This window comes from Pistacia vera, unplaced genomic scaffold, assembly GCF_008641045.1.
Source record: "Pistacia vera cultivar Batoury unplaced genomic scaffold, PisVer_v2 Contig1233, whole genome shotgun sequence".
Taxonomy (NCBI): Eukaryota; Viridiplantae; Streptophyta; class Magnoliopsida; order Sapindales; family Anacardiaceae; genus Pistacia; species Pistacia vera.
Window position 1 is genome coordinate 2,186 of NW_022195286.1, and position 15,934 is coordinate 18,119.

The 15,934-nt window shown below is 35.5% G+C and overlaps 3 protein-coding genes across 3 annotated transcripts; 2 read left to right on the forward strand and 1 right to left on the reverse strand.

Annotated features, from left to right (window-relative positions):
* The first annotated feature begins 1,794 nt into the window (after window positions 1-1,794).
* Window positions 1,795-3,423, forward strand: LOC116117588 (GDSL esterase/lipase 1-like). The gene is made up of 5 exons (XM_031403613.1): window positions 1,795-2,145; window positions 2,237-2,358; window positions 2,445-2,669; window positions 2,768-3,023; window positions 3,121-3,423. The coding sequence occupies exons 1-5, from the start codon at window positions 1,878-1,880 to the stop codon at window positions 3,354-3,356; spliced, it is 1,107 nt and encodes a 368-aa protein (XP_031259473.1). The 5' UTR covers window positions 1,795-1,877; the 3' UTR covers window positions 3,357-3,423.
* Window positions 3,424-6,847: 3,424 nt separating this feature from the next.
* On the forward strand, window positions 6,848-8,404 carry LOC116117563 (GDSL esterase/lipase 1-like). The gene is made up of 5 exons (XM_031403577.1): window positions 6,848-7,115; window positions 7,225-7,346; window positions 7,431-7,655; window positions 7,755-8,010; window positions 8,108-8,404. Exons 1-5 carry the CDS (start codon window positions 6,848-6,850, stop codon window positions 8,341-8,343), a joined length of 1,107 nt encoding a protein of 368 aa, XP_031259437.1. The 3' UTR covers window positions 8,344-8,404.
* Window positions 8,405-9,062: 658 nt separating this feature from the next.
* LOC116117580 (GDSL esterase/lipase 3-like) lies at window positions 9,063-13,494 on the reverse strand. Its single transcript, XM_031403600.1, is given in 11 exon segments — window positions 9,063-9,378; window positions 9,468-9,723; window positions 9,807-10,031; window positions 10,124-10,245; window positions 10,354-10,438; window positions 10,441-10,557; window positions 12,028-12,212; window positions 12,315-12,570; window positions 12,661-12,882; window positions 12,959-13,074; window positions 13,206-13,494. Coding segments are annotated over 11 exon segments (2,082 nt in total). The 5' UTR covers window positions 13,468-13,494; the 3' UTR covers window positions 9,063-9,142.
* Between the last annotated feature and the right edge of the window lie 2,440 nt (window positions 13,495-15,934).

Sequence of the window (15,934 nt, forward strand, 5' to 3'; positions counted from 1 at the left end):
TTTCCATTGTATTTTAATTAATGGTATTAAATAGATAATTAATTATAAAATCACGAAAACGTTAAATAGAAACTTGGTTAATGATTATGTGAAGCTAATCACCATTAGATGATCGAACGGTCAACTAAAACTCTTGAGTATATTACTTAAGAGGTTTTGAGTTTGATATATCTTGGTTGCTTATAAGGGTGACCACTGGAGGTTTATTCGATCGTTAACTTCAAAGCTTCAGGGGATTAATTGCAATACGTGCAACTGGTTCGACGGTGACCAAAAATATATATAAAAAAAGATCATGTGAAGTTAGCTTTGATTGCATGCGAGTAAAGATGTAAACATGGCCGGTTGTACATATATTCACGTGATGTGGTCGGCTTATAGTGAAAACCAAACAAATCATGTGGAGGTTCTAGGGGCTTTCTCTTTAGAGAAATAGACCCATCTATGTACAAGACGTAAGACCATGAGAATTAATAGTAAACTACTTGAATGTTGACTAGTAGTTAAACGTTTGAAATCATTTTCATAGTTTTGAGATGTCTATGGTTGATATTATAATTGGAATCACAACAATTAGATGACTCACTTCCAGATATATAGGAGAAATCGTGATCAGACATAACATTAATATAATTAATGTACAAGATTAGCAAAATGAGTTTGGGTTCTGTTTATAAAGTTTAGGTTACCATAAGTAAGTAAACACGTGTTTGGGTGAAAGATGCTTGTGTAAAGCCTTTGTATGTAATTTTTTTGGGGTTTTTAGGCAAATGGTATAAAGTGAATCCCAAGTTAATTTGCTATAGAAAGAGGTTCACATCTCAACAACCCTAAAGGTTAGTCTATCAAAAAAATTTACTCATTTTATTAACTGTTTCAGTTTAAATCACTTTAAGATTATTTATTATATTTGTGGTTTATTTAAAACATTGAACTAGTAAGATATTCAATAGATTTTAGAGGTTAATTGAGATGTGTATAAACTGACCTGAACACCTGATTATAAAAAAAAAAAAAGGTTCACATCTTTAGTCTATAGACTTTGCATCTTGGTGAGATCTTTCCACCACCAAACTATCAAGTCGCGAACTCTCTTTGATACGAACATGTAAAAGCCGACTTGAAGAAAAGCAGTGAAAACAACTTAAATGACGTCCTGAAAATAAGGACAAGTCAAGAAGAGAAGAGAACGTGTAAGAAGCTAACATGTACAGTAGAATCCAAAGTGTCAAATCAGCAATGACGTAGCTGATGAGGTAATATATGAGACAAATCAGCTGAATTCCATGCCAATTAACTCCTGATTTTTAGTGGGAAACGTGAACAAGTCAACCATTGCTTAATTGTTTCATGATCATGAGCTGAACTCATGCATGATTTTCTGATTTAATTAAGGCTTCTGCATCGGGAAAATTACATGTGATAGTTGAAGAGCCGAATGAGTTTTACCCCTTTAACATGCTGTGCAAATTATAATATGAAAAATATGATAGAATAAAATATTTTGGCAAAGTGAAAGGAAGACTGGCTTTTAAGTATCATAAAGAAACATATATGGAATCGTGGCGTGGGGACAGATCCTTCTTTAATTACTTCTACACCAAATTCAACACGCCGTGGCCCCAATCCCACAACCATCTGAAGGTCAAACTTTGCTTCTTACATTCACACTCTCTCCACTCACAATTTCAAAGCAACTGCCATGTGATCACTACCACCGAAATTAACCAATACTTCTTGAATTCTCCGTGGCCCATCTCAGAAACTCTATATATAAGTAACTCTATAGGAACCTATTCAGCATTACAATTTACAAACAGTACTATACACAAAGTTGAAGAGCTTCGTTTAGCTAGCCAGTTAAAACAGGAGATCCAATGGCCAGTCTGAGCTTTCTTTGTTGTGGGATACTCTTGTTTGCTAGTGTTTTTCTTAATCCAGTTGGCTGCCATGCTCAGTCCAAGCGTGGAGATGCAACACATAAGGCCTTGTTTGTGTTTGGGGACTCTTTGTTTGATCCTGGCAACAACCAGTATCTCAATGACACCACACAAGAGGTCGCAACTACATGGCCTTATGGAGAAACTTACTTCAAACGGCCCACTGGCAGACTTTCCGATGGCCGCATGGTGCCTGATTTGATTGGTATGACATTAATATTAGTCAGTAATTGCTACTTGTATCAATGCAACTGTGAGTAAATTTTGACAGAGCATACATCATTAATATGTTGCAGCCCAGTTTGCCAATTTGCCTATACTCCCACCATACTTGCAACCGGGGGCTCATCAATTCACTGATGGGACTAACTTTGCTTCTGCTGGAGCTGGTGTTCTGGAGGCAACTCATCCTGGAACGGTATACGTCTTTGTTTTTCAGTGGTGGAAAGTTTAGGCTTAATAGTGGGAATTAGTAGTTTGATTATTGTTCTTTTGTTTTTGCAGATACACCTGAAGTTGCAGCTTAGTTATTTTAAGGATGTGGAGAAGTCATTGAAACAAAAACTAGGTGACAAAGAGGCCAAGAAGGTGTTGAGAAATGCTGTTTATTTGTTTAGCATTGGAGGAAATGATTACTTCAGCTTTTCCTCTATGAACCGCAAAGCTTCTCAGTCCTCCAAGGGTCAATATGTTAAATCAGTTATTGGCAACTTAACATCTGTTCTCACAGTAAGTAACATTTGTCACAGTTTTAAACTTAAATTTTGTTCTAATCAGATGATAACCAAGAGTTCATGTTCAATTTTATTTTGTTAATTCAACTGCAGGAGATATATCATATGGGAGGAAGGAAAATTGCATTCCAAAATGCAGGGAAATTGGGTTGCCTACCAATGATGAAATCACTTGATCCAACACTTGGAAGTGCTTGTTCAGAAGCACCCTCATCACTTGCAAGACTACACAACAGATACCTGGCTGCTGTTCTTAAGAAGCTATCAACCCAGTTGCCAGGATTCAAATATTCCATCTTTGATTACTACAATGCAATTCGTGACAGAGTTGCTTACCCTTCAAAATATGGTAAGTTATTATGACCTCAACTTTCATCAACCATGTATACTTCATTTCTACTTCCTCTTACATTTCTTAATCATAATCTGTGTTGTAATTTGTGAAGGATTCAAAGAGGGGAAGGCTGCATGCTGTGGCAGTGGGACTTACAGAGGAATGAACTGTGGGAAAACAATAAATGGGACACAATCTTTTGAGGTGTGCAGTGATCCTAAAGAATATGTGTGGTTTGATGGTGGACATACTACAGAAAATACTAATACCCAGCTAGCTCAGCTGCTCTGGAATGGAGCTCCACCAGTCACAGGGCCTTACAATATGAAACAGCTATTCAGTCTTTGATCACCGTATTTTCTTATACATGTATTCAGATTAAAGCAGCTGCTTATTTTATTATTAGAGCACTGCAGCAGATCCCATTGATGTTATGTAGTATACCTTCTCATTTTTTTAATAATAATATTACATCTTATAGAGTTATATTAGAGTATTATTTCAGTTGATCTGGCAGTTTATTTGTTAACACCATATTGATTATAAATTTACTTAATCAATGTTAAAAATATGTATCCCAACATTGTACGTGAAGCGTTTGTGTAGGATTATAGTTTAAGATGAGGATTGATCAGTGTTAAAGTTGGGAACCGAACAATTAATAGCTGCATCCCACTCGTAATGGAATTTGGAAGAACTAATCGTTCTTAAAGATAACAGCATGGGAATTCTGTAAAACTGAGGAGTAACATTACCAGGGCGTTCTGATTTATTGTGACGATGCGAAGATCGACTTGAAACTGGAGAAAATTAAACGACTTGGGTCAAGATCGGAGATGTTTGGAGTTGAAACAACATGCATGGAAGCTTAGAACTTAGAGGACGAGTAATTGGGCAGCTAGGACTGTGGAATCCAGAGTGTTTAATGGGAAATGACGGAGGAAATGAGGTAATACAAAAGACAAATTGGACGAATTCGAGGGAAAGTTATGAAGATTTTTTTGGGAGCATAAACAAGTCAACAAGTGCTTTTTAATCTGAAGATTGTGGCATTGTGCTGATTCCAAGTCATGGTCAACATCATTGCATGGGACCTCATGGTATTAAGCAGCAGGACAAAAGCCTTCCATGCATGAAAGCCACAATTATAAAAAAGTATAATAAAATATCAATAATTTTTTCTCACAAATTTTTTTTATAATTCTAATATAATAATTTATAATTAGTCAATTCACAATTAATTAGTAAGAATTATACAAGATCCATATAAAATCTATGTAAGACCTATTATAAACTGATCAATTATAAATGATCATATCATAATTGTAAAAAAAAAATTTGTAAGAGAGAATTATTTATGTAGTATTATTCGTAATAAAAACTAAAAAGTGAGGCTTTGTGTACTCAAGCCATGGCAAGGGAGGAGCGACTCAACGACGGTTTGAGTAAAACTCACTCCCAAAAACTAATAGGAGAGTCAAACAACATATATTCATAGAGATGACAACGAGGCAAGGTGGGGTTAGGTTTCCCATTCTCCATCCGCATCCGCATCCCCATCCTCGCCCCCAAACCCAGTCCCCACACTGCGGGGAAAAGACTCATTCCCTACGTCCCTTAAAACCAGAAAAAAATGCAATTAGGATTAGAAACAATAGTTTTTTCATTTCTAAAAACTACTTTTCAAACTTTAGGGAACATAAGGAATACGTTAAAACCAGAATCAAGGAATTGGGAAGCTGAAGAGTGAATTGAATACGATTAGATGAAGGAGACGAATTTGAAAAGTCGAACAAATAGGCAAAGATCTAGAGACGAAGAAAAATGTGAATTGGAAAGGCGAATCTGGAGAACCGGAGGACAAATAGGCGGCGTTGCAATGACATCGGTCGTCTACAGTGGATGAGCGGTGGTGATTTGCGTGGAGGAGGTTTAGGGAAAAATTATGATAACGTGCAAGGGTGTTATTATAAAATGAGTAATTCTAGCCTTACAAAGAGGGAGACAAAGAATCATACAAAGAGTCAAATCTAACATTTGAAAGAAGGGAAAAAGAGAGAGAGAAAGAGGCAGAGAAAGAGGTAATCATGAATTTCAAGGATTGGATTTGACTCTTTGTATGACTCTTTATATGTCTCTTTGTAAGACTAGTATTACTCTTGTAAAATATAAGCGGATTAGATCAAGTCGGGGCAATCGGGGGCCAGCTATCCCCATTGCGTGGAGGAGGTTTAGGGAAAAATTATGATAACGTATAAGGGTGTTATTGTAAAATGAGTAATTCTAGCCTTACAAAGAGGGATATAAAGAGCCATACAAAGAGTCAAATCCAGTCTTTGAAAGAAGGGAAAAAGAGAGAGAAAAAGAGCTAATCATGAATTTCAAGGATTGGATTTGACTCTTTGTATGACTTTTTATATGTCTCTTTGTAAGGCTAGTATTACTCTTGTAAAATATAAGCGGATTAGATCAAGTCGGGGCAATCGGGGGCCAGCTATCCCCATTGCGTGGAGTAGGTTTAGGGAAAAATTATGATAACGTATAAGGGTGTTATTGTAAAATGAGTAATTCTAGCCTTACAAAGAGGGATACAAAGAGCCATACAAAGAGTCAAATCCAGTCTTTGAAAGAAGGGAAAAAGAGAGAGAGAAAGAGGCAGATAAAGAGATAATCATGAATTTCAAGGACTGAATTTGGCTCTTTGTATAACTCTTTATATGCCTCTTTGTAAGGCTAGTATTACTCTTGTAAAATATAAGCGGATTAGATCAAATCGGGGCAGTCGGGGGCCAGCTATCCCCATTCCCGGGAATGAGGAATAAATTCGTCCCTGTCCATGTCGATTGTAGAGAATCCCGAGGTGAGTTCTCGCAAAATCGGTCGCCATTGTAATCTTTATAGATACACCATAATAACCTATTAAATTAACGGTGTGATACAAATACAACTTATAACACACAACATGCAATATTTTTATCCGAAAATGAGAATTTAACTTATTATTCAATTTTTTTTTTGATAAAAAAAAGAAGCTGTAGAAAACTAATATATTGGATATATAGCTGAACATGCACACATTATTTTTATGGTTTCAACATTTCCATCTATTGATATCATGAATGGAAACACGACAATTTATGACCCCACCCCACACGTTTTGGAGAAATCATGCTAAGAAATAACATTCTCTAATAAAAAGGTCAGATCTTAGAAAGATTTAATTAATAACTTTAATTGATGTTCTGATAGTAACAATTCATGAAGAGATTTCAAAGTGTCAATTCGGCAATGACGTAGTTAATGGGGTAATACATAAGACTAATTTGTTGAATTCCAGTGGTAACCTAAACAAGAGTCAACCATTTCTTAATTGTTTGATCTAAATTCTCAAACTCATGCGTATGATTTAGTTTGTCAAGACTTCCGCTTAAGGAAAAATTGTGTCGATTCATACCATTGTATGCAAGAAACCTGTACATCTCTTTTAAGTATGTTAATATATCTCTCTACAATCATGGATACAAAATTTTGGTCTTAAGAAACATCTCAAACTCCGACCCAAGTCAACACGCTATGGCCCCATGCCCACAATTCTCTGAAATTCAGACGTGTGCTTGTCATGTTCACACTCTCTCCACTCACAGTTTCAAGGCAACTGCCATGTGAACAGAACACCACCCCGAAATCAGCCAATACTTTTTGAATTCTCCGTGGCCCATCTCAGAAACTGTATATATAAGTGACTCTATAGGATCCTATTCAGCATTACAATTTACAAACAGTACTACACACAAAGTTGAAGAGCTTCGTTTAGCTAGCCAGTTAAAACAGGAGATCCAATGCCCAGTCTGAGCTTCCTTTGTTGTGGAATACTCTTACTTGCAAGTGTTTTTCTTAATCCAATTAGCTGCCATGCTCAGTCGAAGCATGGAGAAGTAGCACATAAGGCCTTGTTTGTGTTTGGGGACTCTTTGTTTGATCCTGGCAACAACCAGTATCTTAATGAAACCACACAAGAGGTTGCAACAACCTGGCCTTATGGAGAAACTTACTTCAAACGCCCCACTGGCAGACTTTCTGATGGCCGTACAGTGCCTGATTTGATTGGTATAACACATTAATAATGTTAGCTAGTCAATTGTTTAAATTACTTCAAGTATATGCAACTGAATATATTTTTATCACACTTTGTACTTCATTAATTTGTTGCATGCAGCCCAGTTTGCCAATTTGCCTATACTCCCACCATACTTGCGACCGGGGGCTCATCAATTCACTGATGGGACTAACTTTGCTTCTGCTGGAGCTGGTGTTCTCGATGCAACTCATCCTGGAACGGTATAAGCCTTTGTTTTTCCATGGTGGAAAGTTAGGCTTAATAGTGGGAATCAGTCGTTTGATTGTTGTTCTTTTGTTTGGCAGATACATCTGAAGTTGCAGCTTAGCTACTTTAAGGATGTGGAGAAGTCACTGAAACAGAAACTAGGTGATAAAGAGGCCAAGAAGGTGTTGAGGAATGCTGTTTATCTGTTTAGCATTGGAGGCAATGACTACTTCAGCTTTTCCTCTATGAACCCTAAAGCTTCTCAGTCCTCCAAGGGTCAATATGTTAAATCAGTTATTGGCAACTTAACATCTGTTCTCACGGTAAGTAACATTTGTCACAGTTTTAAAGTTAAATTTTGTTCTAATCAGATGATAACCATGAGTTCATGTTCCAATTTTATTTTGTTAATTCAACTGCAGGAGATATATCATGTGGGAGGAAGGAAAATTGCATTCCAAAATGCAGGGAAACTGGGTTGCCTACCAATGATGAAATCACTTGATCCAACACTTGGAAGTGCTTGTTCAGAAGCACCCTCATCACTTGCAAGACTACACAACAGATATCTGGCTGTTGTTCTGAAGAAGCTATCAACCCAGTTGCCAGGATTCAAATATTCCATCTTTGATTACTACAATGCAATTGGTGACAGAGTTGCTTACCCTTCAAAATATGGTAAGTTATAATGACCTCAACTTTCATCAACCATGTATACTTCATTTCTACTTCCTCTTACATTCCTTAATCATAATCTGTGTTGTAATTTGTGAAGGATTCAAAGAGGGGAAGGCTGCATGCTGTGGCAGTGGGACTTACAGAGGAATGAACTGTGGGAAAACAATAAATGGGACACAATCTTTTGAGGTGTGCAGTGATCCTAAAGAATATGTGTGGTTTGATGGTGGACATACTACAGAAAATACTAATACCCAGCTAGCTCAGCTGCTCTGGAATGGAGCACCACCGGTCACAGGGCCTTACAATATGAAACAGTTATTCAGTCTTTGATCACTGTATTATCTTATACATGTATTCAGATTAGAGCAGCTGCTTATTTTATTCTTAGAGCACTGCGGCACATTCCATTGATGTTATGTAATATACATTCTTACATTTTATAGTTATATGCGGAGTTTTATTTAGTAGATTTGGCAGTTTATTTGGAAGAATTAATTGTTCTTGGAGACAACTTTATCAGAAATCTGTACTACTTAGATGCAAATTTTGAGTTAAAACTAGAGAAAACGACTTGTGTAAAGATGAGAAGTGTTTGGAGTTTAAACTATGGAAGCTTAGAAGAAGAGTAATTGGGTAGCTAGCACTGTGGAATCCAGCCTGTTTATCGGGGAATGACGCAGGAAATGAAGTAATACAAGAGAAAAATAAGATTTATTCCAGGGAAAGCTACTGAAGATTATAGTGGGAAAATAAACATGTCAACAGGGGTTTGTTTAATCTGAGACTGAGACTTTTACATAATTTGTTGAATGAAGATTGTGCTGATTCATGTTACAACTTCAACAACAATTAATAGCTCCACAGTCCACCCCACGCGTATTGATGAGATTGGAAGAAGCGTTTCACAGCATTGTCAGGATGTTCACATTTATTCATGTGCCTTAGGTTGACTTCAGACTTCGTGAAAACGACTTGGATAAAGATAGGCCATCTTAGTAATATGCTAGCATAATAGATGGCAAAGTTTTATCAGGGAAATTTGATTTGAATCCAGAGCAAGTTACTGAAGAATTTTATTGAAACTAATCAGACTGCATAATCTGAATAAGCATACAAGATAGTCTAATAATCAAAGGTTAAAAAGTTGTTTCATATTGCGAGGCCCTGTGACTGGTGGGGCTCCATTCCAAAGCAGCTTAGCTAGTTGAGTGTTAGCTCTTTCTGTAGTATGTCCACCATCAAACCAAACATATTCTCCAGGATTACTGCATAACTCGAAGGATTTAGTTCCATTTATTGTGTTCCCACAATTCATTCCTCTGTAAGGTCCACTGCCACAGCATGCAGCCTTCCCCTCTTTGAATCCTTCACAACATAAAACCCCGAAAACAAATTACAACACAGATTATGTAAAAATTAATTACATTTTAATTAAAGTTGAGGCCATAACTTACCATATTTTGAAGGTTTAGCAACTCTGTCACCAAGTGCACTGTAGTAATCAAATATTGCATATTTGAATCCTGGGAACTGGGTTGATAGCTTCTTAAGGAGAACAGCCAGATATCTGTTGTGTAGTCTTGCTAGTGATGAGGGTTCCTCAGAGCAAGCACTTCCAAGCTTAGGATCAAAAGATTTCATTCCTGGAAGGCAATCCAATGGCCCTGCATTTTGAAATGCAATTTTCCTCCCTCCTATATTATATATCTCCTGCAGACAAATTTACAACATGAACTCTTAGTTATCATCTAAATATTACAAAATTAAGTTTAAAACTCTGACAAATGACTTACTTTGAGCACAGATGTTAAGTTTCCAATGACTGTTTTAACATATTGACCCTTGGAGGACTGAGAAGCTCTGGGGTTCGTCTGAGAAAAGCTGAAGTAATCATTGCCTCCAATGCTAAACAAATAAACCGCATTCCTCAACTCCCTATTGGCTTCTGCTTCACCTAGTTTTTGCTTCAGTGATTTCGCCACATCCTTAAAATAGCTTAGCTGCAACCTCAGACGTATCTGCAAAAAAGAGACACAAATCGGTTAAATTTCTGTTCAGATTATATATATTCCTTAATTTTATACAAAATACAGAAAACAAAGATGCATACCGTTCCAGGATGAGTTTCATCAAGAACTCCAGCTCCAGCAGAAGCAAAGTTTGCCCCATCAGTGAATTGATGAGCACCCGGTTGCAGGTATGGTGCAAGTATAGGCAAATTGGCAAACTGGGCTGCAACAATTTAATGAAGTATAAACTATCAAAATTCACTCAAAGTAATTCATTGATACATCAAGTAATTGAAGCAATTGACTAGCTAACATTATTAATGCGTTGTACCAATCAAATCAGGCACTGTGCGGCCATCAGAAAGTCTTCCAGTGGGGCGTTTGAAGTAGGTTTCTCCATAAGGAAAGGTGTTGCAATTCCTTTTCTGCTGTCATTTAGATACTGGTTGTTGCCAGGATCAAACAAGGAGTCTCCAAACACAAACAAGGCTTTATGTGTTAACGTGCACCTCCTGGCTTTGACTGAGCGTGGCAACTAATTGGATTAAGAAGAATACTTGCAAATAAGAGTATCCCAAAACAAAGGAATCTCAGACTTGCCATTGAATCCTGTTGTAGTTTGCAAGTAAGTACCATTAATCAATATTTGGTGGTGGTCACATGGCAGTTGCTTTTAAAATGGTGAGTGGAGAGTGTGAATATAAGATGCAAAGTTTGACTTATGGATATTGAACGTGGGCTTGGGGGCCATGCCACTTTAACCAGTGGTCGGCACTGTTTGATGAGTTAGGTTTTTTGTTTCTTGCAAATAAGAAGAATTTGGGTTATTTTGTAAATTATTTGAAGAATCATCTTTATGTTATGGTTCAAAGGCCAAACTTTTAAATAACTGATTTCCCCTATATTTGTGTTTGGCTAATGAGAAATATATATCTATCCTCATCTTCAATATTAAGATGGGAATAGGTCCTCATTGTTGGAGTTATTGACCACTTTAACAATAAAGGGCAGCAACCCAGGTCTGTAGGTGGTTTGGGCTTAATTTTTTCATGAAGAGCCGCTGAACGATTTCTCTAAGTTATTATTTCATTATTTTGTTGGGGCTTAGGAATAAAAATCCTTATAATATTAGGTTTTAGTCTTTTAAAGTTAGTATATAAACATTGTTTTCTCTTAGTACGAGTGTGATAGCAAATCATAGGACAAATTACATTTATTGTAAACGAAAAAGGTGAGTCAGTATTACGTAACCTATTAATTGGGTGAACCAAGATAAATCGTGTGTATTTCTTCTTTCTCTTTAGTATATTTGTGGTTTGTGTGTGTTTATTATTTTTTTAGTTTCGTATTAATCTAGATTGTTTCATTCATGAGCCATTCAAGTAAATTATTTAAGAAAAATAATTAATGTTTGATCGACATCACAAGTTTTGGATAAGATATTGTCTACTTTTGACTCACAATATTCTCGTACTTCTATCTCTATATACTCATCCAAGGTTTAATTTGTGTGAAGTTAAGTTAACAACGTGGGTATGTTGAACATTTTATGTGGTCTATGAGATACAAACATTAAACGTACCATTATTTATCGTCATCAATGTAATTGCTGACTTATCATATTTATTGTTAATATATTATAATAATACTAGATGTACGAATAAATTTTACAAAGATTTGTGTACAAATTAGCGTGACAGAAAATAAATATAAATAAAAATTTGAAATGTTGCTCAGTGATTTTTTCGAAATTACAGTGATTTTTTCGAAATTACTGTAATGAAAACTAGAAATTAACAACAATCTCAAGATCAGATATCCCAAGAGAACTTTTCTTACATGAGTCCTAGACCTATGGCTATGGACTCGAAATCCCAATCACCTTATTTTTCTGGGAACATGACATATTACATGCATGCATCTCCTTTATTTAATTAGAGCTCTCCGAGCCTACATATATTTAGAGATTAAACAACTTCTCGACATTGTAATAAGGTCCTATCACATGTTTTGGTCCTGTCCACATCAGCTGTGCTAGTTGAAAGTTGGCTCTATCAGTATGATGACCCCCATCAAAAAACACATACTCATTCACATCTTCGCATAAATTGAAAGGTTCCTGAGTACTACTGCAATTTTCTCCATTCAGTACTCCACTGCCACAGCATCCAACTTTTCCTACCTTGAAGCCTGAAGGAAGATCAACAAAAAACCATAATCAATTTAATACCTTGCCAATTAATTAAAGACGTACGATCAAAAACAATGATTGATTGATGCATTGATAATTACCATGTTCTGTGGGATGAAGAATTCTGTCACGAAGAGCATTGTAGTAATCAAATAATGCATATTTGAAACCAGGGTGTTTAAGCTCAAATTGCTCCAGGACAGTAGCTAGGAAACTGTTGTGCAATGTTGCCTGGCTCATGAATCTACCTACACAATCAACCTCTACATTATTGGTTTTTTGTTTGACATTTGGCATGCAACCCAAAGGTCCAACATTCTGGAACCCAATTTTCCTTACTCCGAGAGCATAAAATTCCTACAAAAATCACAAAAATATATCTAATTATATGTACATTAAGTTACAGGTAATATATATATATTATTGAAGGGTTAGGATATATCTTACTTCAAGTGCAGCTGTATAATTACCCATCACCTGCCCTACAAGTTCAACCTGCTCGGAAAGAGTAGGATCTCTGTTCATGTTAAACCTCATGTAGTCGTTGCCTCCTATGCTGAACAAGAGCACCGATCTGTGCAAAAGACTTTTGGCTTCCTCGTGGCCTAATATCTGTTCCAATTGTTTTACGACGGTCTTGAAATATGGTAATTGTACTCCAAGGTTAATCTGAAACATGTACAAAAACATTTAAATATATATATGCTGACATGAAGCACACGGAGGAAGAAGAAGAAGAGATTACCGCCGTCTCACTCTCGCCAAGAACACCTGCCCCGGCCGAAGCAAAGTTGATTCCATCAGTAAAATCACCTCCTTCCTCCAGGTATGGTACTGGTAGTCTCAATTTTGCATCAGTGGCTGCAGCCAGTAACCAAGTTCATATTTTAGAATATTATTATTACATTAATGTCTTCCCAAAGTAATTCTGAGAATAGTAATTATTTATTCTGCGTCAGTTTCTAACCAGCTAGCTAGCCTTATGTACATACCAATGAAGTCAGGGAGTAGACGGCCATCAGAGATTCTTCCAGTGGGCTTGTCAAAGAAGGTCATCCCGTAGGGCCAAAGAGTCCCCGTAGGAAACCTACCTTCATTTGCGGGAAGATGCGGATTGTTGCCGGTGTCAAAGAGTGAATCTCCAAAGACAAACAAGAGCTTATGAGTTTTAATATCATAACATTCCGTCACGCTAGAAAGGGTTACATAAAATGTAACAATTAAGTAGAGAACAAACTTGCTTCGACTTACCATCACTTAATACACAACTCCACAATTACACACTTGCAGTTGTTTTCTTTGCTTTGAGCCTTCCCTCTTGCTCATATTTACAGTGGTATTGCGGTTAGATCTTTTTTCTTTAAAAAAAAAAAAAAAAAAATCTCTGCACCATTATCACGTGGTTTAATTTCTACATTTGGTTACTAGCCAGGAAGGATTACACATGTAAATAGTCAAGTAAGACACCATTTTTATTTTCTCAAGATGTCTCTGTTTCATGAATTTGATTTATAAGTTTCATATAAATTGCAAAAAGAGTTCTCATTTTCATGTGCTTTTCCGATTATATATACGTTATCCTCAATATAAACATACCATTGGTAGATGAACAACAAAATTAAATTCATTTAAATAAGAGTAATACTACACATAAAAAAAATTTTTACAAAGATTTCTACACAAAGTGATGTGACAAAAAATGAATAGAAGAGTGAATTTAATGAGTTTGACTTTTTGTTTTACTCTTCCATTCATTTTTTGCTACCTTACTTTATATAAAATTTTTTATAATATTTCTTTATAAGTATATTATTATTGTTTAAATAAATACAACCAAAACGAGATCACATGTATCTACTATGAAAAATAAGATTTTTTTTTTCTCTGAATTGACATTTGCTTGATGGTGGACCACTGGTTCGTCTTTTGCATAAACTTCCAAGAATTAGAGTTAATATTGTCTCTGGATTATATGTATTTTGATTGGCTGTCCTATATATATGTACAAATTTATCAATTCAATTTGAATTTTTGTTATAACTTAGCAAACTTTTTTTTTTAATTATTTTTTTTTATAACTGGGGTGTCCAGGTCAGCTTACATGCACCTTAGCTAATCTCGAGGTTTCATTGAACACCTTACAAATCCAATAGACCAGGTAAGTCACAAATGTGGTAGGTGACCACTTTGTATATATACCGTTGGTAGATGGATAACATGTTCGGATATTATGACTCGTTTTCCTATTTGTTCTAAAAATATTGTATGTCTTTAAGAAAATTATTTAATTAAGAATACGATTATGAATATGAATATAATTCTGAGTCATATTAGAAATTGAAATATTAATCCTATTAGAAATAAAATGTCTCCTATACTACCAATAAATATAGTGGTGATAATCAATTCAAGGTTAGAGAACCAATTCAAGGTTACGAGAGAATATAATAGTACATATATTAGATGTAAGAGTTGTTAAACATGTAAAGTGTCTTAGAAACTAGGATTGTAAGATTGTTTCCGCTCTAAGCACTAGGTTGAGCTCTGTTAATTATGTATTGGCTATAGAGGATTTCTCTCATTCGTGAATGTAGACGGGTTATACCAAACTACGTAAATATCGTGTCTTTTTATGCGATGTGACTTTATTCTTGCATTATTAATCTCGAATGTATATTTCCCATTGCACGATCTCGTAGCACAAAAAAATAAATTCATTTAAATAATTACTAAAACGAGATCATATATATCTACTATATATGAATAATAAGAAAAAATCTTCGAACTCACATTTGCTTGACTGTGGACCACTGGTTCGTCTTTTGCATAAACATCCAAGAATTTCCTTTTGGTGGTCCTATATATAAGAGCAAATTTATCAGTTGAATTTGAATTTTCTGTTGTAACCTAACTAACTTTCTTCCATTATCACCATTCTTCATAAATTATAATTAGAAAAATACATTTGTAGAGAATTTTGGCTCGTTTTTCATACGATCATTGAATGAAGCAGTAGAAGGTGATCTTAGACACGTATGGGTTTTAGAAACCAAACAAAAATATGCTTCACAAGGAAGAGGTGAATCGACATATTTAATATAGGACCACTGCTTCAATTTCACAGATTCAGACAATTAATCACAATTAATGTTTTTGGACTATATAGGTATTATTATTCATTAATAACACTTATTTTCCATGTGGTGGTCCTATAACATGTTACAACCCAACTTTTTATTTTTTGGTAACCAGAATGTTTGGACCAGTTTATGTGCACTTCAACTAATCTCTCAGATTTATTGAACACATTACAAGTCCAAATGACCAAATAAGCTACAATGTTATTGTGGTAGGTGGCCCTAAGGTTTGAACCTAAAAACTCAAGGAAGGGAACAAACCTTGACTGTCAGGCCAGCCTATTAAGGTTTTAATAACTTAACTTTTTTCACCACTATAGATTGAAATTTTTATATTAAAAACAAAGAAATAATAATCATCAATATGTCTTTAGAGAATTTTAACTCAGTTTTCTTGGTTAGTTTCCTTTTGAGTCGATATGAATCTTTTTGCAAAGAACAAATAAAATTGATTTTGCATTAGCTTACGGGAATGGAGATGAAAGGTCCGGCTTTCAAGTAAAAACAAAAACCAGTTTACGGGAGAAGGGAGTCCAACTACATATATATATATATACACCATAACGGTCTACTAATTTGACGAT

Excerpts from the sequence above, each read along its gene's own strand:
- LOC116117588 (XM_031403613.1), top strand. The coding sequence starts at position 1,878 with ATGGCCAGTCTGAGCTTTCTTTGTTGTGGGATACTCTTGTTTGCTAGT. Across the intron at positions 2,146-2,236 it reads CATGGTGCCTGATTTGATTG|CCCAGTTTGCCAATTTGCCT; the intron begins GTATGACATTAA and ends AATATGTTGCAG. Across the intron at positions 2,670-2,767 it reads ACTTAACATCTGTTCTCACA|GAGATATATCATATGGGAGG; the intron begins GTAAGTAACATT and ends ATTCAACTGCAG.
- LOC116117563 (XM_031403577.1), top strand. The coding sequence starts at position 6,848 with ATGCCCAGTCTGAGCTTCCTTTGTTGTGGAATACTCTTACTTGCAAGT. Across the intron at positions 7,116-7,224 it reads TACAGTGCCTGATTTGATTG|CCCAGTTTGCCAATTTGCCT; the intron begins GTATAACACATT and ends TGTTGCATGCAG. Across the intron at positions 8,011-8,107 it reads TGCTTACCCTTCAAAATATG|GATTCAAAGAGGGGAAGGCT; the intron begins GTAAGTTATAAT and ends TAATTTGTGAAG.